The sequence below is a fragment of the Cyprinodon tularosa genome, unplaced genomic scaffold (assembly GCF_016077235.1).
Source record: "Cyprinodon tularosa strain WSP-4 unplaced genomic scaffold, ASM1607723v1 ctg568, whole genome shotgun sequence".
In the NCBI taxonomy this organism is placed as follows: Eukaryota; Metazoa; Chordata; class Actinopteri; order Cyprinodontiformes; family Cyprinodontidae; genus Cyprinodon; species Cyprinodon tularosa.
This window is the reverse complement of record NW_024039305.1, coordinates 219,266-239,523: the sequence shown is the minus strand read 5'-3', so window position 1 is coordinate 239,523 and position 20,258 is coordinate 219,266. Positions and strand designations below refer to the sequence as shown.

The window sequence follows — 20,258 nt, the reverse complement described above, 5'->3', positions numbered from 1 at the left end:
GCCGGGTGTAGCAGGGAAAAAAAATCAGTTGTTGTGGAGAATTGTGTGGGAATGGCGAGTGGGAAAGAACAGGAGTTGGAAGACGTGCCAGCAGCACTTTATAGGTCTGCTGTATGGGACCACTTTGCATTTAGAGTGACCTACGATGACGGCGGAAAGAAAGTTGTGGACACAAGTGCAACAGTGTGCGAGCATTGTGCAACACAATTTGTTTATGCTAACAGCAACATGACCAACATGTCATGCTAACCCTGAAATCCTACATACTCCGTCAGCGCTCCGCCCCGCTGCGCTCCAGACCGCCTGCACAAAGCAAAGCCTGCAGCCTCTGCTGTGGCTCCCGTCCGCTCCGCTCTGAGTTCCTTGGAGATCGTAGAGGGCATGCGCGAGATGATTAAATTCAAAGCAGCAAAACATGCGGAAATTATCATTATAAATAATCACAATTCATTATTTTTGGGGGATTTTTTTTCATTAATTTAATTAATTTTAATTTTTCATGAATTTTTTATAATTTTTATAGATTTTTTTATTTTTCGGTGTAACAATAAACATATACCGAACCGAAAACCGTGACCACGAAACCGTGAACCGAACCGAACCGTGGATTTTGTGAACCGTTCCACCCCTAATATATATACTGCTCTAGTTGGGTTGCCGTCAGCTAAAGCCATGTTTTACAGTCTCTATGCTCCAGTTAACGATTAATTGATTACTAAATCAGTTGACAAATATTTCAATAATTGATTGATCACAATTAATCCGATTAATTCTTCCTCAGTCTGAGGAAAGCTGCTAGAGACATACAGTAAAAAACTGTTAAAATTCTTAAAATTGTTCTTTGTTAAAAAAAAAGGCCTTAAATTTAGAGTCTACTTTGTGTTACTCTATTAATTGTAATCCATTTTAAACCAGATAAAGGTGCGTAGTCATAACTGGACAATAGGAGAGTGGATCTAATCCTTCAGTATGATGGTTATTTCTATAGTTGAGGAGCTTTGAAATGGATTGGTTAAATCTACGGTAAAATGTGGTTTGTCTATTTAATGGAATCAAGGCAATAAAAAGAAACAGTTTCCATAGTATATGTAATCAAGCAGAAATGATAAATAATAAATAAATAAGTGAATTAATCAATCAAATGAGTAGTGAATCTGTGCAGGATCCGTACTTTAACGTTAAAGCAAACATGACAGTAGAGATGCTGATGCTCTGTGGGATCCACAGTGGGACGCTGTTTAGATTTAACCCTCCTGGACGTTTCTCCATCTGTCAGCTGACCCTACAGGGGTGGTAGAAAAGTTAAGCTGTAGATTTAGAAGTCCTGCTTGTAGTGGATAATATGCTGAACGATGCGGCTGCTGTCAAGGTTTTATCCAATTTCCGCTTCATAGCGCTAATCTCTGCACCCCTCTGTCTGTCTGTCGGTATTAAAAGTAAATTTTTTAGCGCATTAATTAATAAACTAAGAAAAACAACATACTTGGAATTTTGTTTCTCTCCTCCAGAGAGACTGGACCTCTGTTAGTTAAAATTATTTCAGTCACAATGTCAAAATTGCTTATAATTAATATTAATTAATGTTTTTTACAGAAACGCCACAAAGCTGACAATGTGGTCAACAAAAAGGAATGTCAAGGTACCGAAACCACTCCTCCTGTAACAGAGCGCATACTTCACCAGAAAATACGAGCTATTCTCTCTGCTTGCAGAACATCATTTTCTGAATTGTTTTCTAGAAACAATACTTTCTTTAGTTTTCCTGTTTTGACGTTCTCTTTTGTCTTTGGCTCTGACTTCCTCGCCATCCCTCTCCTGACTCACCAGTCTTAAGGAATGGAGCCTGGGAGATTGTGCACTGGGAGAAGGTATGTACCCCCTATTTGTCAAAGCTTCGGATTTTCTCTGCTCCCTACTGTTATTGGTTGAAAATCTTCTCTGTGTGTTTGTGTGTGTGTGTGTACCTATCTAGCCCTCAGTGAGGAGCATTTTTCCATTTTAACCATCACATTTAGGACCAGTTGTTGTAAAGTGAGGACATTTTGCCGGTCCTCACAAGCTATTTTGCTAATGGTTAGGTTTATGGCTAAGATGTCAATTGGGTTCGAGTTAAAGTGAGGTAGGAATTGGTAATGGTGTGGTTTAGGGTTAGTTTTAGGGTTAGGGCATAGAAAGAGTTGAAAATGACTGAAAATCAATAGGAGTCAACACATGGTCCTCACTACATAATGCAGAAAAAGTATGTGTGTGTTTGTTCTAATATTTTCTCTCCACACACCTTTGCACTCCGATTCTCTTCTGTATGCTTCTTTAAGTTACAGTAGAGTGCTTTGCTGTGGTGGTGACCTTTGCAAAGTGAGATCAGAGGACAAAGAGAAGCTTCTTCTCTTTTCTTATAATACAATTCTTTCATTTGTCTGTCCCGAGCTGACCAGCCAGTGGGCAGATCAGAGCTACAGAGAGCTGTTTGTAACTGACAAGACGTTTTAGCTCAATCTATTTTTCTCTTTTAGTCGGATCTCTAAAAAATGGTCCGTACAACACTACTTCCTTCTATTTAATGACATGTTTGCGGACTTGTTCAGCATCAGCAGATGCCTTTTTAACATGCTGCTGGTTCCACACTCACCCTGCAGTAAAATTAGGATAAGCAGAAAATATTTGTGGAAGAATTTGGATGTTGGAAGAGGACTGCCATGTTGGAGGCTTCCGGGACAGTTCCCATGAGGGAACAGTATTGTTTTTTTTGTTTACATTTTTTAAGGTCTGGATGCTTAAAAGAAAATAATTTAGAATAAATGAGAAAGAAATTAGAGTTTGGAGAATGGTGCAGAACTTTCACAGGATCAATTCAGTTCAGTAATATTAATAATCATATAAATCTGTGCAATAAAAACTGTAGAAGAAGGAGAGCATTTTTTTTTTCGGCTTCTTATTTCTCGCATTCTATTTCTGCATAACATTCATTTCCTTTTCTACCCCATTGTTAGAGTCAAAGATTATATCAAAATGATTGCAAACAAACCCCTCCTTTACTAATTATTAGTAAGAAACTGTTATTTTTATGACGTATGTTTCAATTTCTTCGCCCTGGATGGAAATCTGTGGCTCTCCTCTCTGGTTTGACGTGGATGTCTCCTCCTTTTATCCCTTTATTGACTCGGGAGTCTCTAAAAAGCCAAAGTTTAAATAATAGATGAGCTTTTCCTCTTTAGCATGCATTTTGCAGAAGCATCTTCTGTTCTGAAATTTCTGTGCAGTTTAGGTTATTTCTTTTTAGGGCATCTTGAAGCTAAAGTGACCAAATTTTTATCTATATTTTTTAACCCTTTCACTTGTTGTTTTGTATTTAAATAATTGACTGTTCTTTATGAAAATATATTTCTGCTTTAGTTACTGCATAATGAACTATGTGCAGGGTTCAGTGGTAATGAAAGACGACTTCAGCTGCTCCATCAGGCTCTTCTCATCATTATTAGATGGTTCTGTGGTTTAATCTTTCTTTTTCTAGCTCTCCTGCTGTTCATTTTTATTCCCACAGCTGATTTCATGTTTCCTGTGCTGTTTTTATAGCCAGCAGTAACCATTTTATTTTCCACAGGTCGAAGTGGGTGATATTATTAGAGTAAATGGCAGTGATTTTGTTCCTGCGGATGCTGTCATTTTATCATCCAGGTATAGGAATCTCCTTGCTGAAAGACTTTGGGAATCGTTCTCCCCATTTCTTTCTGACACTCTCAGCTCTACCCTAAAGTAATGATGGTTTATTTATGCTTTAAGTCAAAATGTTGAGCTATAAATCTGATGTAGAAAAAAAAGAAACATTAAAAACTTTTGTGCACAGGATAGCGACCATCATTTCTTTACTTGGGTTGGAAGTAACTTGGTTTTTGGGTTCGATCCGAGCAGTCATGTCTTCATAAGCCTGATGTTCTCCTTCTCCTCTTCAGAAACCGTTTGAAATTGATTTGAAAAAAAAGAATTTGACTCCTCTATGATATTTAAACCAAAGATCCTGCTCTGGTGCAGCATTTTACCCAAGCAGCAGTTTCATTGTTTTGCATTTATTCTAGATGGTTTTCTGAAAAGGAGAACTCACAGAGAACCATACCTCTAATCATACAGGACTGATCATCCTGCTCTTCATGGCTCCCTAAAACTGAATCAATTGTCTCTCTTCTTTTATTCTCCCATGTCCTTCTCCCCTATTTTTTTTTTTTAACCCCTCCTTCATCCTCTCTTGCATCCTGTGCAAACTTCTGCCACACCTCCTCCGTCTCGCCCCCTGCTGGTGTGTGGTTGGTAATATCAGGTGGCTGTTGGGGAAGTAGTCAGAGCTGCAAACGGGGATCATCTCCCGGCTGACCTCGTCATTCTGTCGTCCAGGTCAGCAAACCATCTAAATAACCAACTGAAACAGCGGTGGGAGAGATGGGAGCTTTGGGATCAAATTAAAGTGTGTTACAGGAAGGAAGGGGCCAGATGATTGGACCGTTTAAGGTCTTGCTCTCTCTTTGTTTTCTACATTTTTATCGGTTACAACCACAAACATGAAGTATTTTCATTGAGTTTATAGTGATAAACCGTCACAAAGCGGTGCACAACTATGGAAGGAAATGTACCCACTTTAAACTTTGTTTTGCAAATAAAAATATGTGGTGTACATTTTTATTTTGTCCATTTGCTCTGAAGTCATCTCAGTCATAAACGCTGCCTATAAATCCAGCTCTTCTCTGAAGTCAGAGGGTTGGTAAACAAACGGCATAAGATGGACCAAGGAACACATCAGACAGGTTATGCATAAAGCTGGGTTGGTCCTTCAAAAAGTAAAAAAATAAATAAAGAAGGCCAAGCTTTAAACATGGCACAGAAGAGTCCGTCATCTGAAAACCAGGAGTGGATGCTGAGATCAAAAGCTCAGGTTAGAGGATTTTTCACAACTGTGAAATCCAGAAATATTAGAGTGCTAAAAGAGAGCCACTGGTTGAAAAAGGGCCATGAGGGAGAGGAAAGCTGGTCGGCGCCGATGTGAAGACGAACGAAGCTGAATACACTCCAGTGTGAAAGAAAACTGGGTAGAGGCTGCTGAAGTCTTTAAATAGGGGCGGAAATTCACCTGTCAGCTGGATTGTGACCTTAAACATGGAACCTGAGCTACAATGGATTAGTTCACCTTGATGTACACTCATTAGGCAGGCAGCGCCAGGGCTAAATGCAACAGTTGAGTCTTGATGAGAAAGAAAAAGCAATACGATTTACGCCCAGAGATGCTCCCAATGTGGTCTACCAGAGATTGAGCTGCTTTTCAGAGAGAAATATGAAAAAATCAGTCTAGTTTTGCCTTCCGGGTGGAAATACTGCATCGAAATCAAAAGGTAACCGTCATGCAGCAAAGGTTGACTCTACTGTCTGACTCAGCAAACCAGGCTTTCCGTTTATTTATAAAAAAGGTGTAATTGTTCTTTAATTTCTGTTTTGTGGTTGTAACATATTCAAATGTTAAAGACATATGAATACATATACAAAGCTCCTCAGAAAAGTCTTCATTTGTAAATTCTGGTATCACTATAAAGTAGTCTGCCTGTTGAAGGAGGAATTTTATGTTTTCTTTCTTAATATTGTTAAAGTCACCTTTTAATGTATTTCTAACATTTCTGCTCAAAGTGAGGGGAGACCTGCTCCCTCGACATAATTATGCTCTTTCCTGTCTGTTAGTATTTTTGTCCACATTAATACCGTTGCATGGCATCCAATGCAGCAGATTTCTTACTGATTAGTTTGTTTGCCAATGCATTCAAAGATGTCGCACAGAGGACATCTTTGATTTCTAATTCTGCAAGATTTGTTCACACGGTGTATGAATAATTTTATACAGCTTTTTTGTTTAGTTTTTGGTAATCAGAACATCTTTCTGCTCCTTTAATCCATCAAACATTTAGTGAGTCTATTATTCTGCTAACCAGCTCAGCATTTCACCACAGGCATGCTCCATCCCTCTGTCTCTGAGCCAAAAGTCTGTCTGAGGCCCATTTGTCTGCATTGTTTGTTGTGCTTGGTATGCCTGCTTGCTCCTGTCACCCCCCCCGATGTTTCCTCTCTCTGTCCCTTTGGACGTTAGTGTAGCTTCTCTGGAAAGACAGTTAGACTCATGGGAAACAGCAGCCTCAAACAAAAATGTTGGCCAACTGTATTTTAAACAGAAGCTGTCAGTCAGACGTTGGGGGGCAGTTATGCTGGCTTCAACATCTTTGTTTGGTGAGACAGACTTTATACTGTCTTTCTCTGCTGTTACTGTAGCTTCTGCATTGATTTACCTTTTGATCTGCTAACTATTAACTTTTAAAACAATTCAAATGCAGTAGTTCACTTTAGTGTAGCTCCTTACCAATTATAATTAGCGGTTTCTTCTCTGCTCCAAGTTTCTGTGTTCTCCCTCCTTAACAGTGAACCACAGGGTATGTGCTACATTGAAACATCTAATCTGGATGGGGAGACCAACCTTAAAATCAGACAGGTTGGTATCGATTTCCTCAATTCTTTAGTCGCATATGTTTCTAGCGGGTAGAAGGTAGTCAAACTGTTTTGACCAACAGGGTCTCCAAGTGACGGCGGACATTAGGGACATTGAGAACCTGGTACGGCTGTCGGGGAGGATGGAATGCGAGAGCCCAAACCGGCACCTCTACGAGTTTGTTGGAAACATCCGCCTGGATGGTCACAGGTGAGCTAAGTTATCTATTTAATTTACCTTCCACCTCATGAGCTCAGAGGAACATTGTTTTTTGACGTAAGTGAATGAATAAAATGTCCTGCTTAGTCATTGGTTAATATACCCCATTTACACTACCTTTGAAAAACTGTGCAGAGACCGGTCCGAGCTCAGTAACTGAGATAACTTATCGTGTGTAAATGGAAAGCAAACTGAACTGAACCGAGCTAGACACAACAAACCGCGCTAACTGCAGACCAGTTCCAGAGGTGGGCTCAGCTCGGTTTTTCCCTGGCTCGGTTCTCTGATAACAAGAGCACATGAGCAGAACGCATCATCTCCGTCTGGCTGCATATCCCGATTCACACTCCATTCCAGTAGTTGGTGGTAATGCCCCTCTGGAAGTTGCTTGCCAACAAACACAAAACAGAAGAAGAAGAGCAACTATAAACAACAATAAACATCCACGGAAGGTTGCCGTCTTCGCCTGACCCTCAGCAAACACCGAAGTACAGCAGTAACAGTCGAGCATAACTTTCTGAATGTGACAGGCGCCGCCATTTTGATTTGCCTGATTCCCTCCTCCTTCGTCTTCTTCTTCTTGTGTTTTATGGCGGTTGGCAAACAACCTTTGGTGCATTACCACGACCAACTGCTTGATTTCTTCCTTTAATACTGGCAGTAATACCACAGATCGTCACTAGGAGGCGAGGAGTCGAGGAACCGAGATAGCGTGATGTGTAAACGGTTGTCAGAACCAAGCTCGGCCTGGTAAACTGATCCAAGCTCTGACCGGTCTCGTCATGGATCGGTTTTTCAAGGGAAGTTTAAATGGGGTAATAGATTTCTTTAGCAAGCGTTTGAAATTGAAGCTCTTTGTTCTTTTGGGAAATTGTGGTGTGATTCCTAACAAACATTCCCAGCCCACGCTTCCAGATTCCTTCACATGCATGTTCAAACTATGAATGTTGAACAGCATTGGCGTTATCACTGATTTACTGGGAAATAAACATATTTTCAAAGTTTATTACCATTTTGAGTTAAACTTTCTCTGATTCCTTCATCAAACTTTTTAAAAAACATAGAAACCTTGACGTCAGGTTAGCATGTTGACTGTGTCATCATGGGACCTTTGCCAGCTTATTTATGCCTGATTAATTCTCTTCTGCTCTCTTTGCTCAAAGGAATTACATTTTAATAAGGCCAAGCTCTCAATAAAGCTCTTCAAATCCACATACTTCCCTGCTTTAGTTGCCAACAAGCATAATTAGGTTTGGAATTGCGGCCGGCCTTGAAGCACTGTGAGGCTGGTGTTCGTCGTTATTAAAAATGTATGTCTCTCTGAACACATCCACTGGGAAAAATGCTATATGCACATGTGCTGTAAAGGCATTTAGGCTGCTTTCTAGCTATATCTGTTTCTAACCCATTCACAAGGCCCCCTCCACATCAGCAGCTAAAAGGAAATAGATCCAATCCCTAACAGAACATCAGTTATTGGGGCAGTGAGGAGCTATGCATAATTCAGGTTCTTGGAGAGAAAAGCAGAATTAAGCTCAGAATTCCCACCTAAAATGTGATATTCTAGTGTAGGGATGCACAATATAATCGGCCCCCTATCGGTATCGGCCTGTATCGACCATAAAACTGAATATCGGACATTGGCCACCCCACCGCTATTTAACCCGATATTTGGTCAGCTTCTGAGTTTCTAAAGTCTAAAAAAAAAAAAAAACTACTTCTTCTTCTTCCTCAAAAACTTCTTTTTTACAGACTTAAAAACTTCTAAAGACGAGGGAAAAATATTGATTAATTACAATATCACAATATCTTCATATGCTGATATATTGCCATTTAAAAACACCATATCAATCTCTTTTACTAATGAAATATTGCTATATGTCACCGTTATGCTACGAAATCCCCCCAAAATTCACAACATTTTGCCATATTTTTATATGTTGATATATTGACGCGGTATCAATCTATTTTACTAACAAAATCTAACAAGAATTTGAAAAATATCACGAGAGTTTGTAACAGAACGATGAAATTTCACAAGATTTTAAAAGTAAAATAGATCGATACCGCGTTTTTAAAAATCGATTTGATATCAGCATATGAAAATATATTTGCGTATAATTTTTTTCAAAGTGTCAGAAATGGATAACAAAACTGCTATTTTCAATGACTACTTATTTTTGTCCAGCTGTAACATCGGTATCGATATCGGTTATCGGCTACATGAGTTTTAAAATATCGGCATATCGGATATCGGCCAAAATCCCAATATCGTGCATCCCTATTCTAGTGATATTTTATAGCTTGAAAAGTAGAACATCAACGTCTCTCTTGAAACCAAAAATATTTTTTTATGGAACCATGAGCTCTTCATCTGTAATATTTTCATCATTTTTCTTGCTTTCAGTCATTGGAACTTGTCCAGCCAGCCTCTACAAAGAGGGGCGTTGATTATCGGCTACTTCAAGCTTCCCTTTGATTGAAAAAAACTCTGGTTTATAACCAGGGGTGAAAGTTGTTCTAAAGTCTTGCCGTTACGCTGGAAGACAGACATTAAATGTAGCGGTGCCCGTTTTAAGCTGGCAGATATCAAAGGCTTGAGCTCCAAGAGCAAAGAAAATAGCTTTTGACACCATTTATTATTATAATAAAATAATAATTTCTAAACAGATTGAGAGGTGTCTTAGACTACCTTTTGCTAGAGGATCTGTTTGGACCCAAAGTGAGGACTGTACTAGCTAACGTCCATCCCTGTTTATAGCATAAGGAAGAAGAAATATTAACCTTTCTTTTTTTTAACCTTTGTAGTAATAAATGAAATGGTGTAATCGTCACCTTATCAAGCAGGAATTAGAGCAGCCTTTACAGTATGAGGAATGATTTCTGAGAGAAACGTATGTAAAGTTAAAACGCCCTGACGGCTGTGCTGCTTCTCACCTCAGCACCGTTCCCCTGGGTCCCGACCAGATCTTGCTGAGAGGAGCCCAGCTGAGGAACACACAGTGGGTCCATGGTGTGGTGGTCTATACGGGACATGACACTAAACTTATGCAGGTAAAGGCATCCTTTATAGGTCATGATGTAGTGTGTTGTTCACTCAGGTTTTCAAGCTAAACATTAACTTAAATGATTGATCTAAATACGACTTGATCAGTTTCATTCTGTAAAATGCTGTATCTTATTACAGCAATTCCTGGAAACCAAATATTCTCCTACCTGTAATAAAATGCTTTGTTTTAATCTGTTGCTCAGAACTCCACACGGCCTCCTCTGAAGCTCTCCAACGTTGAGCGGATTACCAACTTTCAGATCCTCGTGCTGTTCGGCTGCCTGCTGGCCATCTCCCTCATCTGCTCCATCGGTCAAACCATCTGGAAGTACCAGTACGGCGACGAAGCCTGGTACATGGATCTGAACTGTAAGAGTCAGGGCAGCCGTGGCTGCACATCTTATTTCCACATATTGTGTCTCACTTGTTCATGTCGGCCTTTTTCCTTTTGCCATTTTTAAGTTCCTTACCAGCTAGTGAGCCTTGTCTTTGTTTTTTTTCTGTTTGCCTTAGTTATTTACATTTTTGTACAACAAGTGAAATATGTGGCAATGTGGGAATAAGTAAACTGAGGAAACCTTGTGATGTGGATGAATGTCATTGAAACAGAAATGGTTGAATATCACTGCGCTGCTGTACTTTTTGGTTTCCTTTCTAATGTTCTGTTTGATTTTTTGTTTTCTTTGTTGTCGTTTTTTAACAGCTCCAGGTAACAACCATTTAAAAGCCTTGGCCATCCGTGAATGACCCTCCCTTACTAACCCCTTACTGAAGCTCTGCCTTTGCTAAGCAAATGAAGCCCCCTACCCTCGCCCCCTAAATGGTTGCCCCTCTTTGTATGGGCCCATGCCATGGACAAGCACAAACCAGGGATCCAACAATAGGTTTTTCCCCTCCAGCTCTCTTATACCTTCGTCCAGTTATTTTCAGTGCCTGATGCAAACTGTTTCCCTTCTCTTCCTTTGTTTTTCTTCCTTTTTCTCTGTATTCATGTCACGTTAAACTCTTTGCTGTTTCCAGCTTCAGACCTTTTGTTGTTACTTCCTTTAATTTGTCTCCCAAGAAGTGAAATGCAGCATTTTTTTTAAAACTGCGAGTGAGAGGAGATGGTGCTCAGGAGGATTTTTCATGGCAGGAAGCTTATCCGTGTTCGCAGCTTGAACATAACATGTTGCAACCCAAGGGGCAAGTGCTGACATTTTCCAAACGCCTCTGCTGCCCTCTCACTCCTATTTTAGTTTTTTAAGGTGGATGAAAAGATGAGGACAGCTGGAGAAATCCTGCTTGACTTCAGAGCACTGCACAAGTATTCATACTCTTCGATTTTCCACTATCTGTCACATTACAACCACAATCTGTCACTCATTCAGATATTATAGCCCCATTTACACTGCCCTTTTGAAACTGTGCCAAAATCGGTCCGAGCACGGTAACCAAGATAACTATTAAGTGTAAACAGCATGCAAGGCTGAGCTGGACTGTGCCAGAGACAACCGAACTGTGCTAAACTGGTACTAGTTCCTCAATAGGCCTCCGCGCAGTTCAGTTGTGGTTTGGTTCCCAGATAACAAAGAGCGCAGGAGCAGATCACGTCGTCTCCTTACAGTTAGCCTCTGTAGTCATGCAATTTCAGACATTCATAAAAAGACTAGCTTCCCTACTGTGCCACATCATTTCCAGTGATGATTCAACGTTTGTTGTTGTTTCCTGCGTCTGTAAGCCCTGATTAGTCTATCGTTTGTTGTATCCTCTTCCCAAAAGCCGACTCTTCCAAGTAAATTTACCAAAGGTTGCTTTCTTTGCCTCACTCTCCACAAACAAGAAAGTATCACAGTTATAAATAAACTTCCTGAATGTTACGTGCGCTGCCATGTTGGTTTGCTTGTTTCCCTCTAGAGAGCAGTAGTAACGTAGATCATCACTAGGAGGCGAGGAACAGCGCTAGAGTGGTGTATAAACAGTCGTAAGGAACTGAACTCGGAACGGTTAACTGATCCAAGCTCGGTCCAAACATGGCACTGATCACTTTTCAAAGGGAAGTGTAAATGGGGCTTATATGTACACTTATGAAGCTAAATGATTACTATATATGGTGTACAAATCTACTAACAAATAGAGTTGCTCGATTGTGGAAAAATCAAGATCGATATGATTATTCTTTAATCATATCGGCAAGTGAGAAAATTGCCTTAAGACATACATTTCTTTTAATCGCAGGCAGAATCGCTGTCCAATCAAAAAAGCAACTAATAGAGGGACGATTACCCTGGATGCACATATTCAAGGCTCAGCCCAGTTACAAGTCCCCACAAAAACTTTTACTCATGGAAAACATCTGGTTTAGACCCAGAATCTTAAGATTTTAATTTGTAAAGCATGAAAACAATTTTGTCCTCAGTTTTTTCAGTCATAAGCCCCTTTGTGTCGGACTGCCGTTTAGCTTTATAATATACTGTAATGCGGTAAAGGTTGTGGTGTTAATGTGAACAAGCACGGTGGTGATGAAAACCTTTCCAGGGCTCTGTGTCTAATCCTCCAGCTTTTTGAATGGGTTGCTGCTCTGTTGGGATGAAGATCTGAACCTGGGACACAAAGTGCTTATCGTGACTTCTACCATTTTGACGGGCCTTCCTTGGACCGGTTGTTCCTCCGGCCAACTCAAGCTTGCATTACAACTTTGCATTCCCCTTTTATCTCTCCCAATGTTGGTTGTTGTTCTGTTGACTTCTTAAAGGTTTTTACACTGTCCCCATGGACATTAAATCCTTCATCTAAAGTATCAGTCATTGGAGATGGAGGGAGTGGAAGTTGTAAAGCAAGTATCCATCTTTAAATAATTTTACTTCCATAAGGAGCTGTTGAGGCTCTGTCCAGTGCATATTATCCAACCTGTGACAAAAGAGAGGTGCAGAGATTGTCCTCTAATATGAATCAGTTCATAAACACCTCTGTAATGAATGCAGATAAAAATAAAGTGTCAGTGCATCACCGACACCAACCTCTGCTCATGCATTCTGATGGAGTTAATAGATAAATTTGACCTAAACATGTTAAAAAGTGCTGACACTAGTAGTTGCATTTGATTGGGTTAATACATGCTGACAACTGGGGCTGCTATGAAGTATAAATATTCATGGCCGTTCTTTCTGCTTTGGGCAGTAATCCTGGAGGTTAAAGGCTAATGAAGCTTTTTTGTTGTATGTTTTAATAATTATAGATTGGAACGTCAGGAGATCTTAATCCCTACAATAACTAGAAAATCAGCTTGTCTAAATGAAATAAAATTTTAATAATTACTTCTAGTTTTAAATGTATTAAAAACACATAAAATATGAATTCATCTTGCTCCATTTTTTTCCATTGTTTTCAACAAAACGACGATGCTAGAAGACATTTACCCCATTTCTCTCGTCGCCTTTCCACTACGGCTGCTTTAGACTTTTTATATTTGACCCTTTAATTTGTTTAGGCTCCTTTTTGTTTTCATTTCCATCGTTTGGTCTGAAACCCAGGCCTTTAATTTAATTACATTCTCTGATTAAGTGCGACTTCTCCTTCGGCCAGAGTGTCTCTGCCTTCCTGGGCCACAGATCTCCACCCTCTGCAACAGCTCTGTCCTGAATCATACATAATAAAAATGCAAAGGAAGACCGTGACAGTATTACCTTTAAATTGTTTTATAGCGGTTATACTTAAAAAGCCACCTGCTGCCACTCTGCTTATTGAAATCTATTGGAAGACTGGATTTTTAATTAGCTTCCAATATTTCTTTAGAACACTAACACATGATATGCAATGTTTATAGTAGTGAAATACCAGGAATCTTTTAGAGTTGTAATAATTTATAAATAACTGTAAAATATTTTAAATATGCCTGAAAGGAGCTTCATTTTTCTCTTTATCTGTTAAAGATGCTGACAGTGGAAATCTGTGCTTTCTGTAATGAAGGGTTTCCACTAAGGCTACTGGATTTCAACCATTTGTTTCAAGGGAAAATGCTGTAAAACTCTGATACTGAGCGTCAGCAGCTGATTTTTAATGTTGCTTACGACAAAAACTCAAAACTCCACGGATTAAACTTAAAGTAGTCATGCAAATAAGTCTGTCAGAGGGTGAGATTTCTTGGTTTAAATGCTGGGATGTTTAGCCAGTGTTTAGAAGTTGCCATGCTCCTGCTAAGCCTTTCATGGCTACTATTAGGGCCTTTTTTCCCTAGAAGGGCATTTTTATAAAGTTGGGGGAATATCTGGACCTTTTATGTCCATCTCCATTACCAACAAATGTTATTTCTTTTTGTGAAAAACAAGAAATCTATCCGTGCACATTTCAATGTTGACTGTGCCTTTTCAAAGCTTAAGAAGACTTTGCAGATCGTTTTACGCTTTAATAAATTGTAACTACCCATTTGAAGGAAGAACTATTGCTGGATATTAAGGATATGTGCATTTGGCCCAGTTCTACTTTCAACTTGAGTTGCATCAGTTGAATATTTGAAGTTTCTTACTTTTATTTATATTAAAACATTTGACCATTGTGTCAGATAATATAATTACACTCTGGTGATAAATAAGAAATCAATTATACTTTGCATTTATTGGATTTGCTTTTGCATGTCCCAGTTTACTGGTTTGATTTATTTATTCTAACTTTAAGCCTCCTCTCAATCCACTATTACTTTGCCATCTAATACCAAACCTATTGCCAACATCTGTCATATAAAGCCTGGTGGTTTGAATAACTGAAAATAGAAGATGTTAGGATGACAATGATACAATCCACCCTCTCTTTTCCACTTTTTGCCAGTTGAGAATGTGCTGTGGACTGAATCTCCCTCCTTTGTCTTGAGAGCATCTGAAATGTCTGTCTTCCCCCCTCACTTCTAAAAACAGAAAGCATTTTTTTCCCTCCTCTGTGTGTTTTTAGCTGTAGCCTACCATTCTGCCACCTCTTTTGTGTTGTGTATTTTCCTTTGCTTCTGAAATCATTCTGTCATGGGGAAGGGCTGGCCATCTCAATCGCAAAGCTAAGCTCAAGGCTTGGGTTGAGGAAGGTAACATTTGCATCTCCTGCAAGCTGAGGAAAGGTAAATCACATCCCTCCTGTTTTCATGTTTGGTGTCAGTGGGGTTTAAATGTTGATCATTTGGGGCTTTTTGCTGGGACCAATATCATTTCTTGCATAGTGCTTTGTAGAATTCATTGCCTGGATCATGCTGGATGCCAAGGCTTAAATCTTTGGGACTTTGAATTGGATTGCTAATCGGTTAAGAAAAAACAAGGAGGTTGGGTGGAAGAAAAGGCTACATCCAGCTAATGCACAACATTTGTCCAAAAATTGATTGCCTGAATGTTGACCCTCAGCTGGAAGTAGCCTTTTGGCATTTTGATTTGACTAACAGGCATTACCAAGCAAACACTGATGTATTTTCCCATGTTTCATTGCGTCTTTTTTTCTTTTTTCTTTTTCCTTCCCTAAACGTTTCCCCTCACAGACGGCGGGGCTGCAAACTTTGGCCTCAACTTCCTTACCTTCATTATCCTTTTCAACAATCTGATACCAATAAGCCTACTGGTCACACTGGAGGTTATCAAATTCATACAAGCCTTTTTCATCAACTGGGTGAGTAAAGACAGTGTCAGGTTTTGCTGTCGTTCTAATTTCAGTGTAAACATGAATTCAGACAACAGGATGGGAATTTTGCATGCTTCAAATAACTAAAGGCTTTCACCATCTACTAGGGCTGGGTAAAAAAAATCGATTGAATCAATTTTGAATCGATTCCTTTACATTTTTGCAAAATCGATGTCTAGGGAATGAGATCGATTAGTTTTATAGTGATGTACGTGACATTCACATTCAAATGAGCAGGAAAGATGCATTCAAAATACTTAAGTTGATTGAAGACATTAACAAATGGGGGCTGACCAGCAAAAACCCTGTAGTTGTTACAGACCACGCTGCAAATATGGTTTGTGCATTGAAGATAATGCAGCTCATGCATGTCTGCTGTGTCCCCGCTGTGCCACGTCTGCTTGCTCAAGTGAGGCCTTTTCATAAACAAGTTTGCACTTTTGAGACAGTTTTGTTCACATCTCAAGTTTAAACAGTCCAATTTACAAGTTTGCACTTTGTGTTTAATATGACAGGAAAAAATAAAATACATGGGTGTTTTTGAAACACAGTTGAACCACTTTCATTATTGTAAAAACAGATCGAATCGAAATGAATCAATTTAGAACTGTATGAATCAAAATCGAATCGATTCAGGACTTTGGCAAAAATACCCATCCCTACTATCTACCACATTTATCATTATGTAAATATGGAAGTACAGCTTAATGCAACTTTTCTTTGTTTTTTTGAAAAAAATTAATGTAGTTTAGAAATTAAAGCTTTATGTTGTTCACTGATAAAATCCAGCCATCAGGTCTATCTTCCATCAGATGCTGGACTAAAAGAGGAGAGAATATTTAACTGAGATTTGTCCTTGAAAAGCCTGGAGAATAAGTTTACCTTCAAGTAGCCGCCCTAGCCCCACAGCCCCAATAATCCCCGCATATTTATGTCCTTCAATGGCTCAGCCTTATGAAGGACCAACTCTGCCATATTTAAAAATAAATACAGAAATAAATAAATGCTCAATAAATGTATAAGCATACAATTAATTGCCAACAAAAAAGTGAGACATAAATGTATATAACTCTTAATTAGCTTCTTTATTTATTTGCCTTTGTAATATTTACCTTATTTATTTTTCTGTCCTTTATAATCTTCAACTTTATTTTTTAATTACTTATATTTTTAAGTATTTATTTATGTGCATGTTATAATATTTTTGTCTGTTTTATTCTTCCTTTGTATTTTTATACCTTAGTTATTTCTTCGCCGCTGTTTATTTCTCTCTGCCCTTTTTACATTTCTCTATGCATTTCTGTGTCATTATGCAAATGAGGAGGGGGTGTGTCGCTCATTGGTTGGCTTGGCGGTCCATCTTCTTAACTCACAGAGCTCAGAATACTAAGTTAAATGTTCTCTTTTCTGTTGCTGTTGTTCAATAAAAGTACGTTTTAAGATCATTTGAGGCGAGAACATTATACTTTTAAGCATCGCCATATGGCCCATTCACAGATTTAATGCGTAATTTAAAAGAAAATGTGACGAACTTGAGAGGACCCGCGGCAACCAGCAAAGCTCCGAAGCTGACGGCAGCCAGGTCTAACCACAGCCCATCTGCAGCGGCCCTCTCTCGGCATAGCCGTGTGTGAAGCATGTTGGTTAGCATTTTACTACATCGGTCGAATCTACAGGAGGAGAGTCTGATGTCGAGTCTGAAGTCATTAGAACTTGAGTAGGGACTTTGCCAAACTTTGCCAAATACAACAAAAAATCGCCATCATAGCCTGGCTATAGACCTGGCTGCCGTCAGCTTCGGAGCTCCGCTGGTTGCCACGGTCCTCTCAAGTTCGTCACATTTTCTTTTAAATTACGCATTAAATCTGTGAATGGGCCATATGGTGATGCTTAAATGTATAAGGTTCTCGCCTCAAATGATCTTAAAACATACTTTAATTGAACAACAGCAACAGAAAAGAGAACATTTAACTTAGTACTCTGAGCTCTGTGAGTTAAGAAGATGGGCCGCCAAGCCAACCAATGAGCAGAAGTTGACTCTCTAGGACACACCCCCTCCTCATTTGCATAATGAGTTAGAAATGCATAGAGAAATGTAAAAAGGGCAGAGAGAAATAAACAGCGGCGAAGAAATAACTAAGGTAAAAAAATACAAAGGAAGAATAAAACAGACAAAAATATTATAACATGCACATAAATAAATACTTAAAAATATAAGTAATTAAAAAATAAAGTTGAAGATTATAAAGGACAGAAAAATAAATAAGATAAATATTACAAAGGCAAATAAATAAAGAAGCTAATTAAGAGTTATATACATTTATGTCTCACTTTTTTGTTGGCAATTAATTGTATGCTTATACATTTATTGAGCATTTATTTATTTCTGTATTTATTTTTAAATATGGCAGAGTTAGTCCTTCATACAGCCTAAGTTTATACATATATGTAAATAAAAACCTGTGTTAAAACTTGAAATGGGATGTTTACAGATGTCCTACTTTCAGACTGAAAGAGCTCGAGATCCCTTACAAGTGGGGATATAAAAGATTTAGTCTGTAGATGGGCAAAGCTGTTGGAGATATGCCCCAAAGGATACGCTGCTCAAACCGAAGTGGTTTAGTACTTTCTGCACGCTATGGTGAATACAAATCCATCCTTTCAAACCATATTCCATTTCTTTCCTCTTTACAAATATACAACGTGCTGGTCTTTTAAAATAAACACATGTGGATGTAATTGTTGGAACCCCTTCTTTGCTGAAAGAAAATCAATAATCTCCAAACAGCCTGATGTTCCTTTGACTACAGACGCACGTATTGAAAAATTTAGGATCCATGTGACGTTAGCCAACCTCCCTGTTCCTGGCCATAGGAGGAAAATTGATGAAAAACCAAAGAGACGGATATTATTGGTAGCTGAAAAAGCCTAGGTAAACTTCTAAAGGTGAACTTGATGGAAGATGACGAAGGACGCCAAGGTTGAAAACAAATCATATCAATCAACTACATATTGACATGCCACAAAGCTTCTGGGAGAATGTCCTATGGACAGATAGGACAAACATAGAACTTTTTGCAAAGGCGTCAACTCGATGTTACATATTAAAAAAAAGAAGAGTTAAAGAAAAGAATACTGTCCCTACTGTTGAACATAGAGGAGGCTCTTATGTTCTGGGGTTGCTTTGCTTCATCTGTATGTAGGGTACGATGAAATGTAAAATCTATCAAGGGATTCTAGAGAGAAACGTGCTGCTCAGTGTCAGAGAGCTTTGTCTCAGTTGCAGGTCATGGATGTTGCAGCAGGAAATGACCTAAAAAACACTGCTAAAAATGCCCATGAATGGCTAAGAAGAAAAGTGGCCTTCATCCATTGACCTAAATCCAATGGAGCATCTTTGGAAGCAGCTGAAGCATGCCGTTTGAAAAAGGCATCGTTCAAACCTGAGACAATTGGAGCAGTTTGTTCATGAGGAGTGGGACCTGCTGAGAGAAGCAGAAGTTTTATTGATTGTTACAGGAATGGATTGATTGCAGTGATTGCTTCTAAGGTTTAAAGGTTGAACAACAAAATGTGAGGTTAAGGGTATAATCATCTTTATCCGGGCCTGTTTAATTAGTTTTTGTTTTAAATTCAATCTGTTGAACCCTGGTTGAAAACCAATGTCTGACTTTTATTTGTTTCTTTTTCAATTAATTTGTATCATCACTTTTGTCAGATTCAAGTTATTTCTGTGACCATTGTGGGTTTTCCTTTCACCAACAATTCTGTCTACATGTGTAATTCCACCAAATTATATCGTAGTTCTAATTAAACAAAATAAAAAACATTGTTTAAGGAGTTTGCAAAGCACTGTCGCCTTACACCATTTTTTTTTTGCATTTTTATGGCATTAGTGGCTAATTTTTATGGGCAGTAGGCTGACAGGAAACGGGGTATGAGACAGGGGGAGAGACATGGAGCAAAGGATGGATTTGAACCCTGGTCGGCCTCTGTACATGGGTCGTGTGCCACTGAGGCACGCCCATTTGTACACTTTTTCTAATTGGCAAATAGAAACTTATGAGGAAAAAGTCAGCATTTCATCACAGAGATATTTAAACTGTAATTTTAAATATGTTTCATTCAGTTTATTTATATAAGCATCAATTTACAGCACATGATCTCCAGAGACAATTCAATCAAATCATACGGACAGGGTGGTTAAACGTTTTCCCTCTTAGTAACCTCAGTGGATTGCATCAAGTCACCAACTGATTTTTATTTTCTTAACTTACCAACTGCATTTCTGTCTTTGCTTTAATTGCTCTCTGATTTCCTCTAGGACATTGACATGCTGTATGAGCCCACAAACACACCTGCTATGGCCCGCACCTCCAACCTGAATGAAGAATTAGGCCAGGTAATATTTTAAATGGATTTATCCTATAGATGCATCTTAGAGTTTCTTTCACTTTATTTTTAAATAAACTGTGCACCTTTAAGCTGTTCTTCTACCCATACAGGTGAAATACATCTTCTCTGACAAGACAGGAACGCTGACATGTAATGTCATGCAGTTTAAGAAGTGCACAGTCGCCGGTGTGGCCTATGGGTACGTCCTTCTTTCTTGCCAATGTCCCATAAGTCAGCCTTCCCTCTTGCCTTTATTAAATGCTGGGTATGCATCGCTCTGCATCTGCTGTCTCTTTCTCACCTTCTCATTAGCACCTGCATCAGTTCTCCTCTCACTCTGAAAGTTAACTATAAATAAAACCTAGACAGAAATCTGCAAGCTAAGATTCTTCACACCATCCTCTTTGCAGAAATTTGATGTTTGCAAAACTTCATTTTTTGTTTGGAATGTAC

General features: G+C 38.9%; 1 protein-coding gene across 8 annotated transcripts in view; it reads left to right on the top strand.

The window, feature by feature from the left end:
• The window catches only part of atp8a1 (ATPase phospholipid transporting 8A1), a 144,242-nt gene that overhangs the window by 42,607 nt on the left and 81,377 nt on the right, over positions 1 to 20,258 (top strand). For 4 of the 8 annotated variants that reach the window (XR_005282543.1, XM_038305851.1, XM_038305852.1 and 1 more), the window contains exons 5-15: positions 1,594 to 1,639; positions 1,828 to 1,868; positions 4,313 to 4,386; positions 6,445 to 6,514; positions 6,594 to 6,721; positions 9,673 to 9,784; positions 9,983 to 10,148; positions 10,483 to 10,488; positions 15,271 to 15,398; positions 19,735 to 19,812; positions 19,916 to 20,004. Coding sequence is in view for 7 of the 8 variants with exons in the window: in XM_038305851.1 (XP_038161779.1) it covers positions 1,594 to 1,639; positions 1,828 to 1,868; positions 4,313 to 4,386; positions 6,445 to 6,514; positions 6,594 to 6,721; positions 9,673 to 9,784; positions 9,983 to 10,148; positions 10,483 to 10,488; positions 15,271 to 15,398; positions 19,735 to 19,812; positions 19,916 to 20,004 (938 nt within the window). In the remaining variant the exon portion in view is untranslated. Of the gene's footprint in view, positions 1 to 1,593; positions 1,640 to 1,827; positions 1,869 to 3,601; positions 3,676 to 4,312; positions 4,387 to 6,444; positions 6,515 to 6,593; positions 6,722 to 9,672; positions 9,785 to 9,982; positions 10,149 to 10,482; positions 10,489 to 15,270; positions 15,399 to 19,734; positions 19,813 to 19,915; positions 20,005 to 20,258 lie in introns of all 8 variants that reach the window. The other 4 variants (XM_038305850.1, XM_038305853.1, XM_038305848.1 and 1 more) reach the window with 3 other exon arrangements.